General features: G+C 44.8%; 1 protein-coding gene across 8 annotated transcripts in view; it reads left to right on the forward strand.

Moving 5' to 3' along the window:
- Positions 1-18,727, forward strand: part of TANC2 (tetratricopeptide repeat, ankyrin repeat and coiled-coil containing 2) — a 165,359-nt gene that overhangs the window by 126,504 nt on the left and 20,128 nt on the right. For all 8 annotated transcript variants that reach the window (XM_088179585.1, XM_088179584.1, XM_088179590.1 and 5 more), the window contains 5 exons: positions 10,878-10,986; positions 15,201-15,323; positions 15,597-15,833; positions 17,542-17,727; positions 18,599-18,692. In XM_088179585.1, coding sequence (XP_088035711.1) covers positions 10,878-10,986; positions 15,201-15,323; positions 15,597-15,833; positions 17,542-17,727; positions 18,599-18,692 — 749 coding nt within the window. The remainder of the gene's footprint in view (positions 1-10,877; positions 10,987-15,200; positions 15,324-15,596; positions 15,834-17,541; positions 17,728-18,598; positions 18,693-18,727) is intronic.

Raw genomic sequence — 18,727 nt, forward strand, 5'->3', positions numbered from 1 at the left:
CAAACCTTACAGTCATCCTTAGAATGAGGTTGAGCTGTTCCTCAGAAGGCCCCAGTCTGTCTAGCTCAGGTATCATCAGGGGCAGGTTACTCCTGCCAGCTCAGTCCCGGAGGAGAGGAATCATTCTCCTTTTCTCCAAAGGTATCAAAAGCACAGGAAGTGGAAGATAAATGGAAAGATGAGTAGTGTGGATACATCTTTTGCAGTTACTTCTTTTTCTAGTTGTACTCCTCGTAGTTCTACTAAATGTTTTCTTGAAAACAAAGAGCAGAATTGTTCTGTAGTGATTTTGGACTGTAAATGCATCTGTAATCTCTGTGCTGACAGCAGCTGACTTCCTGGCTTAGCTCACAGGGAACAGAATTTAATCACGGTTAGATTTATATTCTGTAAGCCCAATGATCTCTATCAACATTACTTCTGTTTCTGGTGACAAGTGGAAACAGACGATCTGACTTGTAATTCTTGTAGTTTATCCTCATAAGTTTTGCTCCATTCTTCTGCCCATTTCTTAAAATATTATTATAATTATAAGGGAAACAGATTCAAGGATATGTCAGTGACCTGATGGTCAGCCTGAAGGCAATCTCATAGTAATCTGCTGGAGCTGGAAGGCACCTAGCTGATCAAGGCAGCTGTGGCTCTTAGGGGTGTCAGAGTAATTCACCACTTTAAATTTTGAGGTAAACAGGCTGCAGTAGAAAAATATGAAATAGCTCTTCCCAATGGTCATCTTCTCGTTTTTAGTGGGTTCTGACAATATTCCTGTTGAGTGAGCCCTTGGTAAAGCATGGCACAGCAGCAGGTGCCTTCAGATCATTCAAAGAGTTATTTAATATCCTTACCTGGAAGTCATTGCGTGCTTGTCACCACATGATGCTGTTCTGCCCCGTGTGCAGTGTCTGTGTGGTGCTTGCTCCAGGGGAGCTGAGAGTTTCCTCCATCCCAGTCACTCCCAGCTGGTGCTGCTGGTTTAGTGTGGCCTGGCTGCCAGGGAAATTGCTGTCAGCTGGGTGAGGGGACAGCAGCCAGTACTCCTGGCAATTATCACTGATCACACAGCACCTGCTGGAATGACCCCTGAAAAGAGCAACTCCGAAAAATCACTGCTTTGCAAATCACTGCTTTCCACCATTAACATGAAAATAGAATCTCGGTGCAGTGTGCTTCCCTGGTGGGTGAGGCATGTGTTGGGTGCTGTGGGTGGTAGCAGTGCCTGTGTCTGAGTAACCTGGGGACTGGGGGTCCAGAAATTCTCTTCATTCTCACAGTGCTGGGAAAGGGCACTCTCAGAATACTAGATTCAGAAGGAAATTCAAATGTGCTGCATTTTGGATGGTTTTGCACTGGAACAAAGTGTAATCAGCACAAAGGCACAAATCGTTCATTCAACAAGTCACCAGGAAGATTTTTGTTCAACATCTGGGTTTGGTGCTGCCTTTCCTGAGCATCACAAACACATTGTGCTGCCCTCAAGACCGTGTAGAAGATTTTCAGGTATCACTTTCCATCTCATATATGCCATTAATGTGAGGAAATTAATGGTGACTTTATGGGGACTACTCGTGCTCTGTGCAAGCAGGGTATCCCCACAGAGCTGACCTGGCTTAGCTCCTTCCCACAGGCAAAAAGAAGTTGCAGTGCATCAACAGGCTCTCACTGGAGGGCATGAGCCCATACATTCTGGAGGACTAATATGTATCTCTGATGTATAATGTGCACTAATTGCATTATGCTCTGGTGGTAACTAATGAAACCAGATACAATCCAGAGATTAATAGAGAGGGATCCCTGAGCTATGACACTCCTCAAAATCCTCCTGTCCAGCTGATAGGGAGCTCAGAGCATGGGAAGCTCTGAGTAATGATTTTTCATTTTATTTCTTGGAAGAGAAGCAGAGCTGGCCAATGACAGAGCTCACAGCAGTAGCCTGTGAAAATTTGTCTGCATCTGGTTTGTTCACAGCCAGATGGATTTCTTTCTGCTCACTTGAGAATTGAGAGGACATGACAACTGTAGAGAGCACTCCTGGGGATTGTTGTCCGTGGAGCAGTGTGACCGTACCATGTCAGTGCCTGAAGAGTAAGGTTGCTGAGGCTGATATTTCTCCCTGTGAGAAGAGCTTTGAAGTGAAGTGTGGGTTTGTGAAGCTGCTTTTAATTGACTGACTCTGACAGACTGTCCAGGTGTGAGGCCATTATGAAGGAAATTGGAATAATGGGCCTCGTGTCCACTCATATCCCAGCACTGCAGCTGGGATAATCTTCCTGATTTCATTAGTGAGAGCAAGTTCTCGTGTTCTTGGCAGCGTGGAAAAGAGGAGAGGGGAGGGAAGAAGAGGAACACAGTGTCCAGGAATTGCCACATTTTTCTATGCTTTTAAGAAAAACAGCAGAGTTCCACCCTCTGGGGTTTTGGCTAGCCTGTCGAGATGCTGACCCCCTTCTTGGAACCCCCATCTTACGTTTGCTGTCCAAAGCAAAGGCTCTGAAGGGCAACGTTCTCACTGCTGCTCTCCCCAGAGAGGAACCCCCTCCCAGCCCCTCCATTTTTAACACAGGGCTCCAGTGAGGCTTTTGTCAGAGCACTTAACCAGCATTGCAGTAATGACCTCCCCAGCCTGTCAGGCCAGCACATCAACCAAGTGGCTTCCTTGACAAATAACATAAAACATTTTAGGGAAAGACTCAATCCTTTGTGACTGGTGCATGGAGAAAATGGTTCTTACTGCACATTCCTCCTACACTTGTATTTCTAAATCTAAAGTCTTCTCTAATGCAGTGCTTCTGTCTGCCCAGACTTAATCAGAAACTTCTATGCAATTATTTCCCATGCTTTTACAACTGTAATAAAATGTTTTATCCTTGTGCTGCTGCTGAAGGGGCTGTGAGCGAGACAGAAATGAAGTGATTTGCCCTGGCGAGGCAGTAACAGAGCTAGTCGGATATGGACCCCAGAAGTGAAATTACTTTATCCAGGTTTAAGTATAAACATCTGAGTTACTTGTCTAGACTTGCTTTATAGTCAGAGGAGAGAAATTAGAGTGATTCATTTCATACTGAGCTAAAAGGCTGCAGTAGGTCAGATGAGGAGTCCCTGGGAAGCATCTGCTCCAGCTGAGTTATGAGGAATCTCAGGATGATGGGCTCCCCAGGAGATGTCTCCAGTATTGACAAGGCTGCATGAGGTGAATCTCTCCAGGCTGCTCCTCTACCCCACACACAGGGCTTTGAAGCAAATGCACAGATTTTCTTTCCTTGTTCAGGAAAGGCAAGGTGGGACAGGGATACTCTTAGTGCTGTTGCCTGTATGAGTATCTCAGTTCAGGCACTGCACCAACCAACGCTGTGTGCTGGTGCTGGTGGCTGAGGGAAGAGGCTCTTGGTGCTGCGTGGGGGTGTCCCAGCATCCATGGGACTGGAGCAACATGAAGCATTTTAGATCTTCACCTCGACTGCTTCACCTCTGGCTTGGTGAAGTTTCAGGGGTCTGCCATGCAGGTGTCTGCTGCTCAGGCAGTCACTCCCGTCTCCTTGAGTCCTTGGAGCAGTTCACCTGGCCACTTCCAGCTGTTGGCTGAGGTGGGCTGAGCCCCAAAGCCCAGCCCCTGGCCCCCGGGGTCACTGAGGCTGCCCAGGGAGGTGACCTGTGCAGAACTGGAGCTTGGCAGGGATGGGAAGCAGCAGAGGTGATGCCTTTGGCACAGGTTTGCTCCTGCTTGCTGTTCCTAGGGCAGGGGCTTTTGAAGGATTAGCATTTTATGAACCCACAACAAGGCCATTTCCTCACCTCTTCCTTCCTCTTCTACATCCATAAACCAAATCTGTTCCTCGAGCCCCAAATCAAGATACACTGCATGGATAAACAGGGATCTGTGATCCAGGCAGAAGGATACAGCTCTCATCTAACACCCGAGTTGCCATGGTTTCTGGCAGAGCTGTCTTTCAGTACAATACTCTGTAGGTATTTTACATTTTCCTTTTTCTCGTGGGGTCACATTGCAAGTGGAGACCTTTCCTACACAAAATTAATGTTTTTGTGTATTACCCAGCAAAACGATAGAGTGAAGGCTTTAAAGCAAAATCAGGGGGTTTTGTTTTATTTTGATGGAATGCTAAATCTGATTGACAAATAATAGTCCTCAGTGTAAAGATAATTCATTTAGAAAGTTGGAAGAAAAAGAAGTTGGTGAAAGTGATATTTCTAACAATTCAGGGATACAACAAACAGCTTTAAATGGGGAGTTGGTCTTTGCATTACACATCTTAACTTCTTAAAAATTACCCCCAGATCAGTCCTCCATTATGGTGCATGGATTAATTGATTTTATTTCTCTTTTTTATTATAAGACTCTCAAAAGCTCTTAAAATACACTCAGATTGATTGTTATCTGAAATGATCAAGTATTCACCAAAACCCAGGGTAGGTCGTAATTGTTTTCTCCACATTCATGAGGGATGGAATTTACTCAGCAGAGCAAAGGCAGTGTTTGAATTCAAGGTGAGGCAGAATACTGAGTTTAGAATTTATTTGAATTCCTTACATATTAGTCAGAAAGTTAAAAATAATGCAGTGCCCACTAGCACCTTGTGGGGCCAGAGATGGAATAATCAGGTTTTCCAAATTGGTTGGCAGCTCTCAAGGGGTTGCCATCATTATTTAGCATTGCTTTACACATGGAATTACCTCTCTTAATGTCCTTTTCATTGCTCCAGAGTGGCAGTTTTGTAGCTGTGCAAGTGTTGCAGCTCACAGTGGGCTTTCTGAGTGCCCCAGGCAGGGGTACAGGCAGCCCTCAGCACATCAGCACAGCCACGAGGAGCATTCTGTCATCCCCAGGCATGGGCTGGATGCCACATGCCACCACAATCCGAGGTCAGGTTCTTTCCTTGCCCAGCCTGCTGTCATCTGCACTTGTGCAAGGCCTGTGCTCAGTTAGTGCAATTAATTACCAGGTCACCATGGGATCTGGTTGTTCACGATCATTTCCACAGCTCTAATTTTGGCAGAAGTGTGGAGTGTGGTAAAAGTGGTGGCTGGGCTGTCATTTGGGGCAGAACTTCCTCTAAACCCATTGCATGGGAACAAGAGTACAACATTTCTCACTATTTTAATTTACCCCTCAAGCCATATTTAGTGAGTGCCATATTTGGCAATCACAGAGATGACTCCATCATCATGTCCTCCAGTAAATTGGAGAGGCAAACCCAGTGTGTTCACCAAATATGGAGTGCTGACTCTGAGAATACAACTTTTAGGCTTCCCATATGTCTTCCAGAAAAAAATTTTTTGATTGCATGACTTGGAACCCAGAACATTTTGAAATGTAAAAAGAATAGGCAATAACAAAATGAGTGTAGGAAACTTAGCATATGCAAATTCCACATCTCCAGCATCTCGAGACGTTAACTCTAGTCAGAGAATCGTGGAGTGATCTGTGTTGAAAGGACTTCAAAGCCCATCCAGTCCCAGCCCTGTCGTGGGCAGAGACTTTGCACTACCCCAGGTAGCAGCAAACCCATCCTGGCCCCGGACACTCCCAAGGATGGGGCAGCCTGTGCCAGGACCTCACCGTCCTCCTGGGGAGCAGTCTCATGCCAGCACCCCCCAGCCCTGCCCTCTGGCAGTGGAAAGCCATCCCCCCTGTCCTGTTCCTCCAGACCCCTGTCCAGTGTCTCTCGCCAGCTCTCTTGGCCCTTTCTAATCTCATACAAAAATCAGAGGTCAAAAATAAATTACTAAAGGCATTGTTAGCAAGCCGGGGATCTGTACCAGGGATTTACAGTGCAGTGAAGTGACTTTCCTGCAGGTTTTCCCCTGAACTGCAGTCAGAGCTGCAGCTGCAGCGTCGGTTGGAAGAGACAGGGAGACAAGGCAGCAGATCCTAAATGGTAACAGATGAGGTGGAGAGCAGATGTGATCACTGCCACCAGAAAGGACATCAGGAGAGCAGCTCGTTTTAACTGGCTCATTAGACATGCAAACCTCAGCACTGGGATGCAGCGGGGGATTGAATATATTTAGTATCTTAAGTTACTGTCCTCATAAAATCTGCTCTTTTTCTTTTCTTCTGGACTTAAAACTTCTGTCTGCTGGGCCATTTTCACATCTAAATGGAAGAAAATATTCACAGAATAATCCATCCTGTGGCACTGAGCCACCAAGAAGAGAGGAGTTAACCAGAAAATGATCAAAGAAAGAAATGTTACTGAATTTCGTCCTGTTATTTTATTCCTCAAATATTACAACCCACTTTTAGAGTGAAATCATCTTCCAGAAATGCAGCAAAGAGTAGCCTTGACTATTTTGTTTGAATTCTTTTTAATAATGTGAATTCGTTCCAAGTCAATTTGCAATTATAACATCAGAGGGAAACTCCATTAGAAAAAAATCAATAAATCAATTTGAGGGATAAACTGTTCCTTCCAGAGGGGCTCGTGGAGCTGAGCTTGGCCTTTCTGCAGGACAGACACCCCAGGTATCCCTGTGCCAGGGGAGAGGCTCTGGGCTTTGTCAGAGCACACATCAGTCTCTGCACTGCAGCTATGACACTACACTTGGCAGAGCTGAATAAAATGTGAATACACATCTTTTGAAGACCAGATTCACTGGGCACGGTGTCAAATCTCTTGATTTTGGAGTGTTTTCATGGGATTAGTTGAAAGAAGGGAGATGTGGGTGTAAATCAGGGAATTTGGACTTCAGTGGGTTCAGAAGTGAGCAGGACTGATTCTCATTTATTTTTTGTTTGTCTTTTATTCTGGTGCTGCAATGCCTTAACACTGGAATCATTTTAAATCCCTTAAAGTCTTTTTTACCTGAGAACTGGAAGAGTTTTGATGATGCACAGATCTGGAAGCTTTTAGTATTTCCTGTTGTATTTAATTATTCTCCTTCACCGCTCTTTGGTCACAGTGGTATTTTATCAGTGAGACTTTGTCCTTTTCCATCTGTGACATGAGGAATGAGGTCACCTGGGGACTGTGCTTGAGGTACCAACATCCTGCATCATCTTGCTCTGCACCCAGAGCTGTGTGTGACTCATGTTTGGGCAGATAAGGGAGCAGTTGTGTAGAGATCAGATCCAGCACCTGTTTAGAAGTGCATGGAGTGACAGGACAAGGGGGAATGGCTTCAAACTGACAGGGAATCGGTTTAAATTGGATATTAGGAAAATATTCTTTCCTGAGCGGGTGGGCAGGCCCTGGCACAGGGTGCCCAGAGCAGCTGTGGCTGCCCCTGGATCCCTGGAATTGTCCCAGGCCAGGCTGGGCAGGGCTTGGAGCAGCCTGGGACAGTGGGAGGTGTCCCTGCCATGGCAGGGGGTTGGACTGCATGGACTTTAAGGTCCCTTCCAACCCAAACCATTCTATAATTCCACACAACCTCATGTGCAGCCTTCTCTTAGAAGGCTCTCTTCTCTTGGAGCTGCTGTAGGTGTGCCCTTGTTTGTGCTGTGTAGGATGTTGGAATGATTAGAGACTAATTTTTGTGTCTTTTTTACATAACTAACTAACTAAATAAATAAATTTTTATTTTTTAATATCTATATTTTACACATATATAATTATGTATCTATATACACACTGTATACATGCACATACGTACACACACACACATATGTGCCCATCTAGGCAGACTCCTGACCATTACAGGAGTTGATCCAAGCACAGAGAGCAGACTAAAGCTGAAGGAGTTGAGCTGGCAGGGCTATTAATTTTTTACCAAAAAAAAAGAAATCTTACATTAAAAATGGAAAAATCTCTGATGATAAACTCTGCAGTGGTGAAATTCAAAGCATATCATTTCACTGAGCTCCTTGATGTAGAAATCATTACTGCCACTCTGCTGTATTAAAGAAAAAAAAGCCTGTGCTGTTGCAGTCTGGTTTAGTTTCCAATTAAAGTTGACAGAACAAGTATTTATCAAGCAGCCAAAAGCCGAGGTCTGGGAAGCATTGCAGAGGTAACATATTACTCATGAATACTGTACTTCATTCTGGAGTAGTTCGTACATGCCTTATTTATAACACCAAAGTCATGTCTGTAATTAAATGGAGGTAAATACCCTTCCAACTGCAGCTGAAAAGCAATTTAGGAGCTGACTGTGGAAGCTGGACTGGTGTGTCAGGTGGGAGCTGCACTTCAGCTCTTGCTGCAAAGAACAGGCACCTCAGAAGCTTCTGGATTTTCAATTCATGCTTAGGATTAATGCAGTTACAAATCCGTTCAGAGCCTTCCTAAACATTGTGCAAGAGTTCTTCACCAGCAAGCAGAAGCCTGGTATGATTTGCTGTGCTGTGGAGCAGAGGCAGAGGGGGGTGGCTGAAGAGTCCTTGGGCACAGTCTGGAGCAGAAGGGGCAGCTCCTGATCCCCTGCCTGGGGATCTCCCCAGAAAGGGAAGGAGCTGATGGCTGTGAATCGTGGAATCAGAAACCTTAGAATGGTTTGTGTTGGAAAGGAGCTTAAAGGCCATTCAGCCCCACCCCTGCCATGGGCAGGGACACTTTCCACCAGACCAGGTTGCTCCAAACCCAGTCCAACCTGGCCTTGGACATTTCCAGGGATGGGGCAGCCACAGCTTCTCTGGGAAACCTGTGCCAGGGCCTCCCCACCCTCACAGGGTTGTCCTGATGTCTGATCTGTACCTGCTGTCTGTCACTTGGAAGCTGTTCCCCCTTGATCTGTCACTCCAGACCCTTGTCCAAGGTCTCCAGGTGGAGGTGAACACCTTGGCCCCCCTCAAAAGCCATCGAAGTGCTGTGAATCTGATGATTTACTGGGATGGGCTGAGTGTATTACAGCAATTCCAGGTTTTCATAATCTGGCTGGATGGGGCCGAGTTCAATCCAGCAACTGCTGTTCCATTTGACTTCCAGCTGTGTTTCCTAGACACTTATTTCCTTCTGATCTGTTTCTCCTTCCTTCTCATGGACATTCCCAGAGATTAACCAGTGTAATGACAAAAGCATTTATCTCTCTCCTCTAACAGGAGACCTGATGTTCTCTCCCATTCCAAAGAGGGGGAGAGCCAAAGGAAGGCAAGGCAACAAGCTGGGGTTAACTCAAGGTGCTGTTAAGCACTTTCAGGGCCCTTCTGTTCCAGCTTTTTCTGTTTTGTCCCTTCTGTTGATGCTTTATGGAGAATTCTCATAGCACAGGGGCATGGGATTGGAGGCACTGCCCTGTGCACTGGGGCATTGTGGTGGATTTTCAGCACCAAAGCTGTGTTGTGCTGGGCAGAGTCACCATCTGGAGAGGCTTTTCCTCCAGTCAGGGGAAGCTTGGAGCAGTGGGATCCCAGCACGGGCCGTGTGCCAGGCCAAGGTGTGGAGAGCAGCTTGACAGGCAAAAAAAGAGAGATTTCTTCAATTTCTTTTTATGGCCAAGTCACCCTAAGAGTGAAAGCACTGTCAGTCAATAAAAACCTATGTTTTGTTTTTCATCCTACTCCTCCAGCCAGCACATTCCTGTCCTCCCAGCACCATGAGGGCTGACAGAGCATCACTGGGCTCTGCTCACACAAATCCATGTGTTCCCAGTCCAAAAGGAGGTTCATTGCCAGGGTGCAGGGGGCACCTTGCCAAAAAACCCAACCAGGGCATTACAAGTCATTCACTTTTTTTTCTGAGTTTATTTTGAGATGGACAGTAATTCACCCTGAATGGGGATGAGCTGGTAAATCCCCTGTGCTGTGAAAGCTTCTGTCTTGTGTAATATTTACTAGATCTTTGGCCATCCAAAGTATTTCTTTGCTTTACCAGACAGGGATGAGCTAATAACATTTCCTGTCCTTAAAAGCCCTTTTAAAGCCACAGCTGATATCATATTTTATTTTCCTTGGCTGGAAGGGGTTTGATTGCTTTTAGTGCAGTCACATTTTTATGTACTTCCAGAAATGAAGTGGCTTAAAAAGACTCCCTTGGGAGCAGCCAGGGGCTTAAGGAAGAATATAATTTTGTTGGTAAAACCAAAAAAAAAAATCACACAGACCTCTGAGGTCGCAGCGTGGAGCATCTCTGGCTCCTGCCCTGCTCGCTGCATCTCCTGCTGTGGCATCCACGTGTGCTGGGGCACCTGCAGGAGCAGGTATTTGCTGATCTGAACAGGAATGGTATTAAAACTTCACACTTCAGCATCATGTGTGTTCCGTGTGTCTCTGGAGAATCATCTTCTCGCATCTTTGACAAGATTCAGCCGTGTTGAACTTGCAGTGTTACAACATGAAAATATATAAGTGTTTAAAGGTTTAAAAATGTCAGTAAAAATCACCTTTACAAACAGAAGTTATTGTCTGCTTTATTATATTTTTGCCTTAAACAGAACTTGTGTAGTTGAGTTAATTTGCTGTGGTTGTCAATCTGCAGGGCATTGCCAGAAGCATCTTTATTACTGGAAAAGCTGAGGAAGGTGTTTAGAGGGAGTTTTACAAAGAAATAAAGTTGTTTCACACAGGGTAGTGAGTGCAGGTGTCATTTAAAGGACAGTTTCTTCAAAGTGTGGATATTTTAAATATGGCATTTTCTAGTGACTTCAGGTTAGTTACATACTTTGCAAATATGGTTCTCCTCTGCAAAATAACTATAAAAGTAACACTTCCACTTTTGTGACATTGCACTCTGGTGTGTATAAATTTACATCTGCTCATTGAAAATAGATTTGAAGTTTTGTTTGCTGTCTGCTGATGTCTGGGGGGTTTTCAGCTGTCAGTGATCACCAGTAATAAAGGGTGCAATTAGTTGTTGGTTTACAAGTGAGAATTCAGCCAGCTCTGTTTCCCAAAGCTGCATGTGGTTGAAGGATTAGGATTTTTGTCCTCAAAAGTTGTTTTGTTGGTGTAATAACAAATAATAACATACTTTTTTTTCTGATTTTAGGAGTGGCCATACACTACTTGCCTTCTGGTTTTCCCGACAAGAAGGAAAATTAAATAGACAGCAAACCATTGAACTGGGACATCACATTCTCAAAGCACATATTTTTAAGGTAACAGCAATTCAAGTGAAGGTTTACACCAGCCTCACCCGCAGCACTGGCAGCACTCAGTCTGTCTTGTGGTGGGGTTGGTGTCAGAAGTGTGAGTGCTTGAGGCTGCTGAAGGGTGTGGAAGTGAGCTTTAGAAAATTGGCTGTGGTATCTAAGAAATCCTTAAAATTAAACCCTCCTTCAGACTGTAAATTCAGCAGATAGCCTCCTTACCTAAAATTGCTTCTCTGCCATAAAATGCTTCTTGCCCTGAAAGATGAGTTCCTGTAGCAGCATCTAGAAAAAAGGCAATCTTTTAAATGGGGCAGTTTTGAAGAATCTAATGCAAAATTTAGGTTTTAACAGGAAAACCTGATGGTTGTTGAAATTGGCTGATTGGTCCATCTTACTCTTCACACAGACATTTAAGACCTGGGTAACTGAAAGGGAAACTTGGATGTGAGTATCAACATGACCCATAAACTGAGTAGCATTCTTCTTGCTGGCCCAGGCACCAGAAGGTGGGAATGAGAGGGTGGATTTGTAAGGTCACAGGAAATTCAGACTTTCTTACAACTGTTAGGACCTGTGGGTGCTTAACACTAGCAAAAACAAAGCTGTATTTTCAACTGGTCTCTGTATGATTTTGAAGACTTGAGGGCTTTGGCACTCAGGTTTCTGTTCCTAGAGTAAACATGATTTCTGCCTTGTGTCAGTCCTGTTGGATTTATTTATTGTATTTCCTATGCCAGATTGACCACCAGGTGAAGCAGCAAAGTCTCCTTGTTTGGGAAGACGATGGCTGGAGCCAAAGGGAAGAGCCCAGATTGGAGCATTAGCCCTCAGGGCATCAATTCCACATTTCCAGTTACATTGCCAAAGCCAAATTCAGCCCTGAGTTTACTGTTCAGCTGCCTTTTACATCTGAATCTGGTTCCAAACCTTTATTTCACATGTCCATAGTAGGAACCAATAACAGAGATTCAGACTCTGAGCAAATGACAATTGTCATTAGGTGAATAAGTTTCCAATAGATTCCAGGTTTAATTGAGTGATATTTACAATAGTAGAAAATGCCAGTTAGCATGTGACAAATGTCACTCCAGCCTTCTGTTCCTCATCACTCAGCAAAATCCTTGGGTTTACAACACTGCAAGATGACCAATGTCACAGCGAAGGATAAAGCATAACAAAATGTTGTTTACAAGTACTACAAAGTTTTGAAAGGGTTTGAATTAGCTGGATTAGGAATTGTAACTTAGTATTTTGCTTTTCCTTGAATAGATTTATTTTCATTGCTTATTTTAACAAGTGTTTACTGAGAATTTGTGAGTGTTTACGGAGTGAAACAAGAGCTGCATTGGTTTCTGAAGGAGGCAGTGGGCTGGAATATTGCAGACCATATTTAAGGGCTCGAGCGTTCTTTAAAGAATTTAAAGACAATATTTCCAAGAGTACATGCACAGATTCTTTGCCAGTTGTTACTGCCTGTATTTGTTTCTAAACAAGCATTTTTCCCATTCAGGCTTTTCATTCGGGCTGATCTTTTGCTGAAGCCATTACCAGTGTGGCCATGGGCGTTCTGCCAAGTAGGGAGCATGTCAGGTCATCAATTCAGGGTGTTTTTCCTCAAGTTGCCATGTTACAGCAGCAGACACAAAGATCTTTCTGCAGACACTAAGATCCTAATTTTGAAGATATTTATGGAGGCCTGGTGCCATTATAATTTCATTTTATGTACCCATCAGGAAGCCAGGAGAATATTAGACTAGAGCTAAAGCATTTTGTCCAGCCAGAGAGTACTGAGAGCTGGGTATAGAGGCAAACTTTGATAAAACAGAGCAAAAAATGTATTTATCCTTCTCCAATCCTTCCTAGTTTGAATCCACTGATATCTTAGCAAGGTGATGATAGAACTCTTGGAATTTCCAAGTGCAAAAAAAGCAAGTGATGCACAGACACAAAGTGCTGACCTGACATGTGAGTGGGAAGACATTTTCACATTCCCATCTTCATTTGCTGGCTAAGATATGATAGTTTTGTCTTATCTTTTAAACACAAACATCCTCAAACCGTTCAGGGGGGAAAAAAAAGGAAAAGTACAAATGTTTTAGTCTTTTAAATCAGCTGCCAGTCTTAACAGGAGCGTATAGAAAGCCAACTTGAAAAGCCTGACACGGAATAAAAGGGCACAAAGAGAAATGTGCAGTTGTGATACAAAAGGACCCAAACTTCAGGCTGAGATATGTTTTGCAAATCAGCCAAAGAGAAGGCTTTAATTTCATCTTAGATTAGTTAAAATGTCAGTAATACAGAAGCAGGTGATGGTTGGAGCTGCCTGGTGTGGTGGAAGGTGTCAGGGGGATGGAATGAGATGGGCTTTGAGGTTCCTTCTAACCCAAGCCAGTCTGGAATTCTGGGATTCTGTATGGTGCTGATGGCCAAACAGCAGAGGAGGCCATCAGGTAAAAATTAAAGATGCTGACAGCTTGCATACAAGACAGGACGGGAAAAAACAACTGTTTGAACACTGGGGTTGTGGGGGCTGGCAAAATTGTTCAAACTGTCAGGCCATACACTGGTCTCGTGTTGGATGGGCCCAGTGAAGTGGGAACCCCTGATGGCATTTTGATGTTGTAAGAAGCTGGGATTTGTTTTTGCTGAAGGACTCACTCTGCTCCACAGTTCTGGAGAGGGATTTAGAAAAGTAAGATGTGATCTGGAAAATGGGAAATAGGGCAGGCTTTTGCCTGAATGGTAACTGAATGATAATGGTGTTGAGTGCACTTTTTCTTGAAAGGATAAATGTCACCTTTTATGTCTTGCACTAATATCTAAGTATATGCATATTCTAATGCAACAGTTAAGATTTCTGTAGCATCTGTGATTATCTTCAGAGGGCTATTCTCAAAGTATCTACCCTTTTCCTTGGTTCTGATGGTGATTCAGGGAGCTTATTTGTGGGCTTGATAGTAGTATAACTATTTTTACATTATTTTAACAGTTTCTTATAAAATTGCTTTCCCTTTCCAATTCCACCATCCTGAGTTCATGAAATTTAATATTGACCTCTGATGTCCTTCACTGTGTCATTTCAAAAGCAGCATTTAACAGTGGCTCAAAAGCCTGAGCTCTTTTTCCCTCAACACAAGTAGGTCTTTTTCTTGGTTTAGCTCCCTGAGTTTTAAGGAAACAAGTACGTGGAGCTGTTATTTATAAGAGCTTGTCTAATCTATTGCTTTTTTTGGTGATAAAACCGTTGCAAGTGACAAATCTGTTGATGGCTATGGCGATGCTGCAGATTACCTTTCACACACTGGAATTAGAGGTTGCAGCTGAGTCCAGCCACAGGTTGGGATGATGATGATTCCCACACATCTTCCTTCAGAGAAATCCCACCTCGTGCTGCTGGTTTTGTTCTACCAGCATCATCCCAGTCCCAGTCACACAAACCAGACCTGCTGTGTTGCAGGGGTGGAAGTGACCACCTGGCCTGCAAGAAAGCAGGAATCAGAGTTTGCATATCAAAACAGATTTAAATATGCAGTTAAAGATGCCTGTGCAGTTTCCATGGAATCAGCAGGCGTTCATGGGCAATCAGGAGCAGCATGGCAGCATTCAGGGCATGCTCATGGCAGGGCTCTGCTGGAGTCTCCCTCCCACCCCTCTGCTCATCCACCCAGCTCTTGGCTCCCATCTGTCAGCTATGGGGAAATTATGGCTCCTTCCACTGGAGGGAGAAACCTGCTTAACTGCCAGTTAGGGATGGAAAATATGTCAGACCTTCAATATATTATGTATAACCTGATCATGGACAACTAAAAAAGTTAGAGACAATCTGGTACAAGATACCAGGGTATACTGCTGCAGGCTGTGATTGAAAGTTCCTGAATTTATCTTATTGTGAGCAGATACTATGTACTTTAAAAAGAAAAAAAGCAGCAATCTGCGCTCCTTAACGTGGAATTTTGTGAAGGTGTTGAATGGATCTGGTTACCCACAGTTAAATCCTGCCGTTCCTAGACCTTGGAGATGGCTACATTACCTTTACAAGTAGTTTTCTGCAAGCTTAATTAATTGATTGTGAAGGTCAGATACAGCAAGTATATCACATTATCTTGTGTGTAGTCATTATTGTCCTGAAACTCCTTTGAAGTCCAGAGACCCAGGAGGATCTGCCCAGTGTAACTGACCAGATTTGTAAGCGTGGATTTAAGTTCCTTTCTCTCTTTCAGGGTCTGAGTAAAAAAGTTGGAGTATCTTCCTCCATCCTGCAAGGGCTTTGGATCTCCTACAGTACTGAAGGTCTTTCAATGGCTTTGGCATCTCTGAGGAATCTCTACACCCCGAACATAAAGGTACTGGAGGGGGAGAGCTGGGGGTTCAGAATTCACACAAGAGGCTCCAGCAATGGGCAGTGACCGTGCAGAGTATTCACTGGAGCCGTGGCTGCACCCTTCACAGCACTTCCTGACCACCTGGGAGCTGCTTAAACTGCTCCACCTGCACCAGAGGGGACCAGCTCAGGGGCGCATGGTTCTGCTCGGCGTTTTATGTCCTTTGCTGTTCGCTTGGAGGCGTGCCGAGGGCTCTGCTCCTTTCTCAGCTCTCCTTCCTGCCTCCCTGCACAGGTCAGTCGCTTGCTGATTTTGGGAGGCGCAAATGTGAATTACCGGACGGAAGTTCTGAACAACGCCCCCGTTCTGTGCGTGCAGTCTCACCTGGGCTACGCTGAGATGGTGGCTCTGCTGCTGGAGTTTGGGGCCAACGTGGACGCAGCCTCGGAGAGCGGGCTGACCCCGCTGGGCTACGCGGCTGCCGCGGGCTTCCTGAGCATCGTGGTGCTGCTGTGCAAGAAACGGGCCAAGGTAAGGGAGCCCCAGGGCCCCGAGCTCGCCAAACTGCAGCTCCTTTGCTCAGGGCTGCCGGGCACCTGCAGGCAGCACGTGGAGCGCTTGCCAGGAAACGTCCTCCTGCTTTTGGTGCTGTTTTTTTCTGCTAAAATGTAGTGGCTTTGAAAGTCCCGCATTGGCAGCAGCCCCTGAGAGTCAGCGATTGGTGTCTGGAATTCAGGTCTGGGGTAGGGGCTGCCTTGTGACCTGCAGAAGGATGTTCTGGAGCAGTCCTTGAACCTCGCAAGGTTAAAATGGCAACACTGCTTTTTCAGTGCAAAACATTCTTTAAATACCTCCCTGAGACACATTTTCCAAAATTTTTCATCAGATTTGTCCTAGAAAAATTCTCTTTGTTTAGCTTTGTGATGAGTGTTTGGAGTTTTAATTGTATATAATAAGTCAAGTTGAAATACTTTGTTGAAGAAGAAAATTATGCTGATTTTTTGAAGTGGAGCCTCCTGGAAACAATTTGTGGTTTCTCTGTATCTTTAATTTCAGTTCAAAAGGCAAAATAGGGGTTTGTGTAGTTTTGGTATGGATGTCAGGATGATTGAGGGACTGTTTAGATCTTGCTGGGTTGTGTTGTCTGTAATAATGTGAGGATGGTATGAAAGAAAAAAAGAATTATGCTTTTGTTGGATATTTTGAGAGAGTTTAGTGACAGAAATCCTGCCACTCGTAGTTTTCCTTGAATATCCCTAACAGTACTGAGGAAATACCCAAAACACAGTTTGGTGTAGCTTGAGGACTGAGATATTTGCAGAAAATTACAGTACTGATTAGTGCAGGAGTTGAGAAAGGAGAAATTTGATGTATCATTAATGTAGATGTGTTATAATATATGAAATATTTCTCATATGTATTATATAACTGTAATCTAGTGGTCAGGCCCTGGCTACCCCACCCCAGGGCCAGGTTGGACGGGGCTTGGAGCACCGTGGGGTAGTTGGAGGTGTCCCTATTAATTCTATGAATTAATATTAGTAAAGCTATGTTAATATAATAATTATTTCTATTATACAGAGCACAGAAAGGGTTAGCCAGCAGGAGGATGATAACTGTCCTGCCTTCCTTGTGTTCTCCAGTTATCCCTGTTGGGATAGTAGCTAGAAATCCCAGCTGATGTATTCAGGCATCAAGTGGAAACCATGCCCCAAAATACAGCCAAATAAGTTCCTCCAGGACTATCGAGCACTGTGTCTAATTCCTACTGATTGTGCCTGCACTGGGTTCATGTTACAGTGTCTGACTGCAGGCTGAGGCACTTCTGGGGCTCTCAAAAGAACTGATACCTGGAAAACAAACTGGTTTTACTCTTGTAGATATTGCTAAAGGAGATACCAGTGTGTATGATTTCAATGCACAAGAAAATTTTTATGCTGGACTTCAGGACACAAAGGAAAAAATATTTTTGGAGTCTTTGAGTCTGAAGAAAACTGAAGTAACCTAAAAAAAGTAATTATATCTTCCCCAAAGCAAACATTTGTGGCCAAGATAATGCCAGAGCCTGGGACCTTGCTTTGGAAATGTTTGTTTTCTGGTCATGGAAGTGATAGTTTACCAGGAAAATGCACATTTTGCACATGTGGCGTTATTTTGAAGCCAGGATTGGAAACTCTGAAGAAGTAAAGATGTGGTGCTCATGATTTGGCTTAATTGTATTTTTTCATCTCTTTTCAAGGTGGATCATTTGGACAAAAACGGGCAGTGTGCCCTGGTGCACGCTGCTCTCAGGGGACACTTGGAGGTGGTGAAGTTCTTGATCCAGTGTGACTGGAGCATGGCTGGGCAGCAGCAGGGGGTGTTCAAGAAGAGCCACGCCATCCAGCAGGCCCTGATTGCTGCTGCCAGCATGGGCTACACCGAGGTAGGAGCTGCTCTGCCTCTGCAGGGAGGGACCCTGGGCTTGGCCCTTTCCTGCCCACGCACCAAAGAACCTCTGGAGGTGGAGTGCAGAGCACTCCTGTCCTGCTCTTCCTCCCTGTCCCATCCCAGCGTTCACAGACCCCTGTGGTCTGGGCAGACATCCAGGAGAGGAAGCATAACAAGCCTTTGAGTTGTCAGAATGAAGTTTTGGAATAAACTTTTAAGCAGGGATGAGGGGGATGGACGCACGTTGCCTACCCTGCTCCTCCAGTGCAGGTGGGGCGTGTGAGAACACAGCTCTGGACTGTGTGTCAAGGGACAGAAGAGCCAGAGAGCTTCCTCCTGCCATCCTGACAACGATTTATGATGGGGAAAATGATATATAGAATAATTTAGGTTGGAAAAGACCATTAAGGTCACTGAGTCCAGCCATTAACCCAGTGCCAGGCCCACCACTGACATTGGTCCCACCCACAGAGCCCCAGCGACCCATGGCAGCCCCTGTTCCTTCTCCTTTTCTTCAGAATGAGTTTCTTTCCTACCAGATACCTCCTCTCAGCCTCACCTCCTCCAGGAGCTGCATCCACTGCACACACCAGGTCATCTCCAACAGAACAGGCACAGTTACACAGAACTGACCCTTACCAAGTCTCATCATGTGCCATCATATCAAGACACTTGGCTGGGTTTTTTTGCTTGTACAGGGCAGCAGGTTCAGTGATTAATCTCAGGAAAAACATTTCCTTGATCTCAGGGTGCCAGGCAGAGGCTGCTCCCTCCCCTCTGTGTATTCCAAGCAGCTCGTGTGATGGTGTCAGCAGTTCCTGTATAACACATTCCAGTTCATGATCTGACACATCATTTTGTTTTAGATCGTCTCCTACCTGCTCGATCTTCCAGAGAAAGATGAAGAGGAGGTGGAGAGAGCACAGATCAACAGCTTTGACAGCCTTTGGGGAGAGACAGGTGATTTCTGTAGAAGCTGTAGCTTCCCTTCCCTT

Source organism: Sturnus vulgaris, chromosome 27, assembly GCF_052056855.1.
Source record: "Sturnus vulgaris isolate bStuVul1 chromosome 27, bStuVul1.hap1, whole genome shotgun sequence".
Taxonomy (NCBI): domain Eukaryota; kingdom Metazoa; phylum Chordata; class Aves; order Passeriformes; family Sturnidae; genus Sturnus; species Sturnus vulgaris.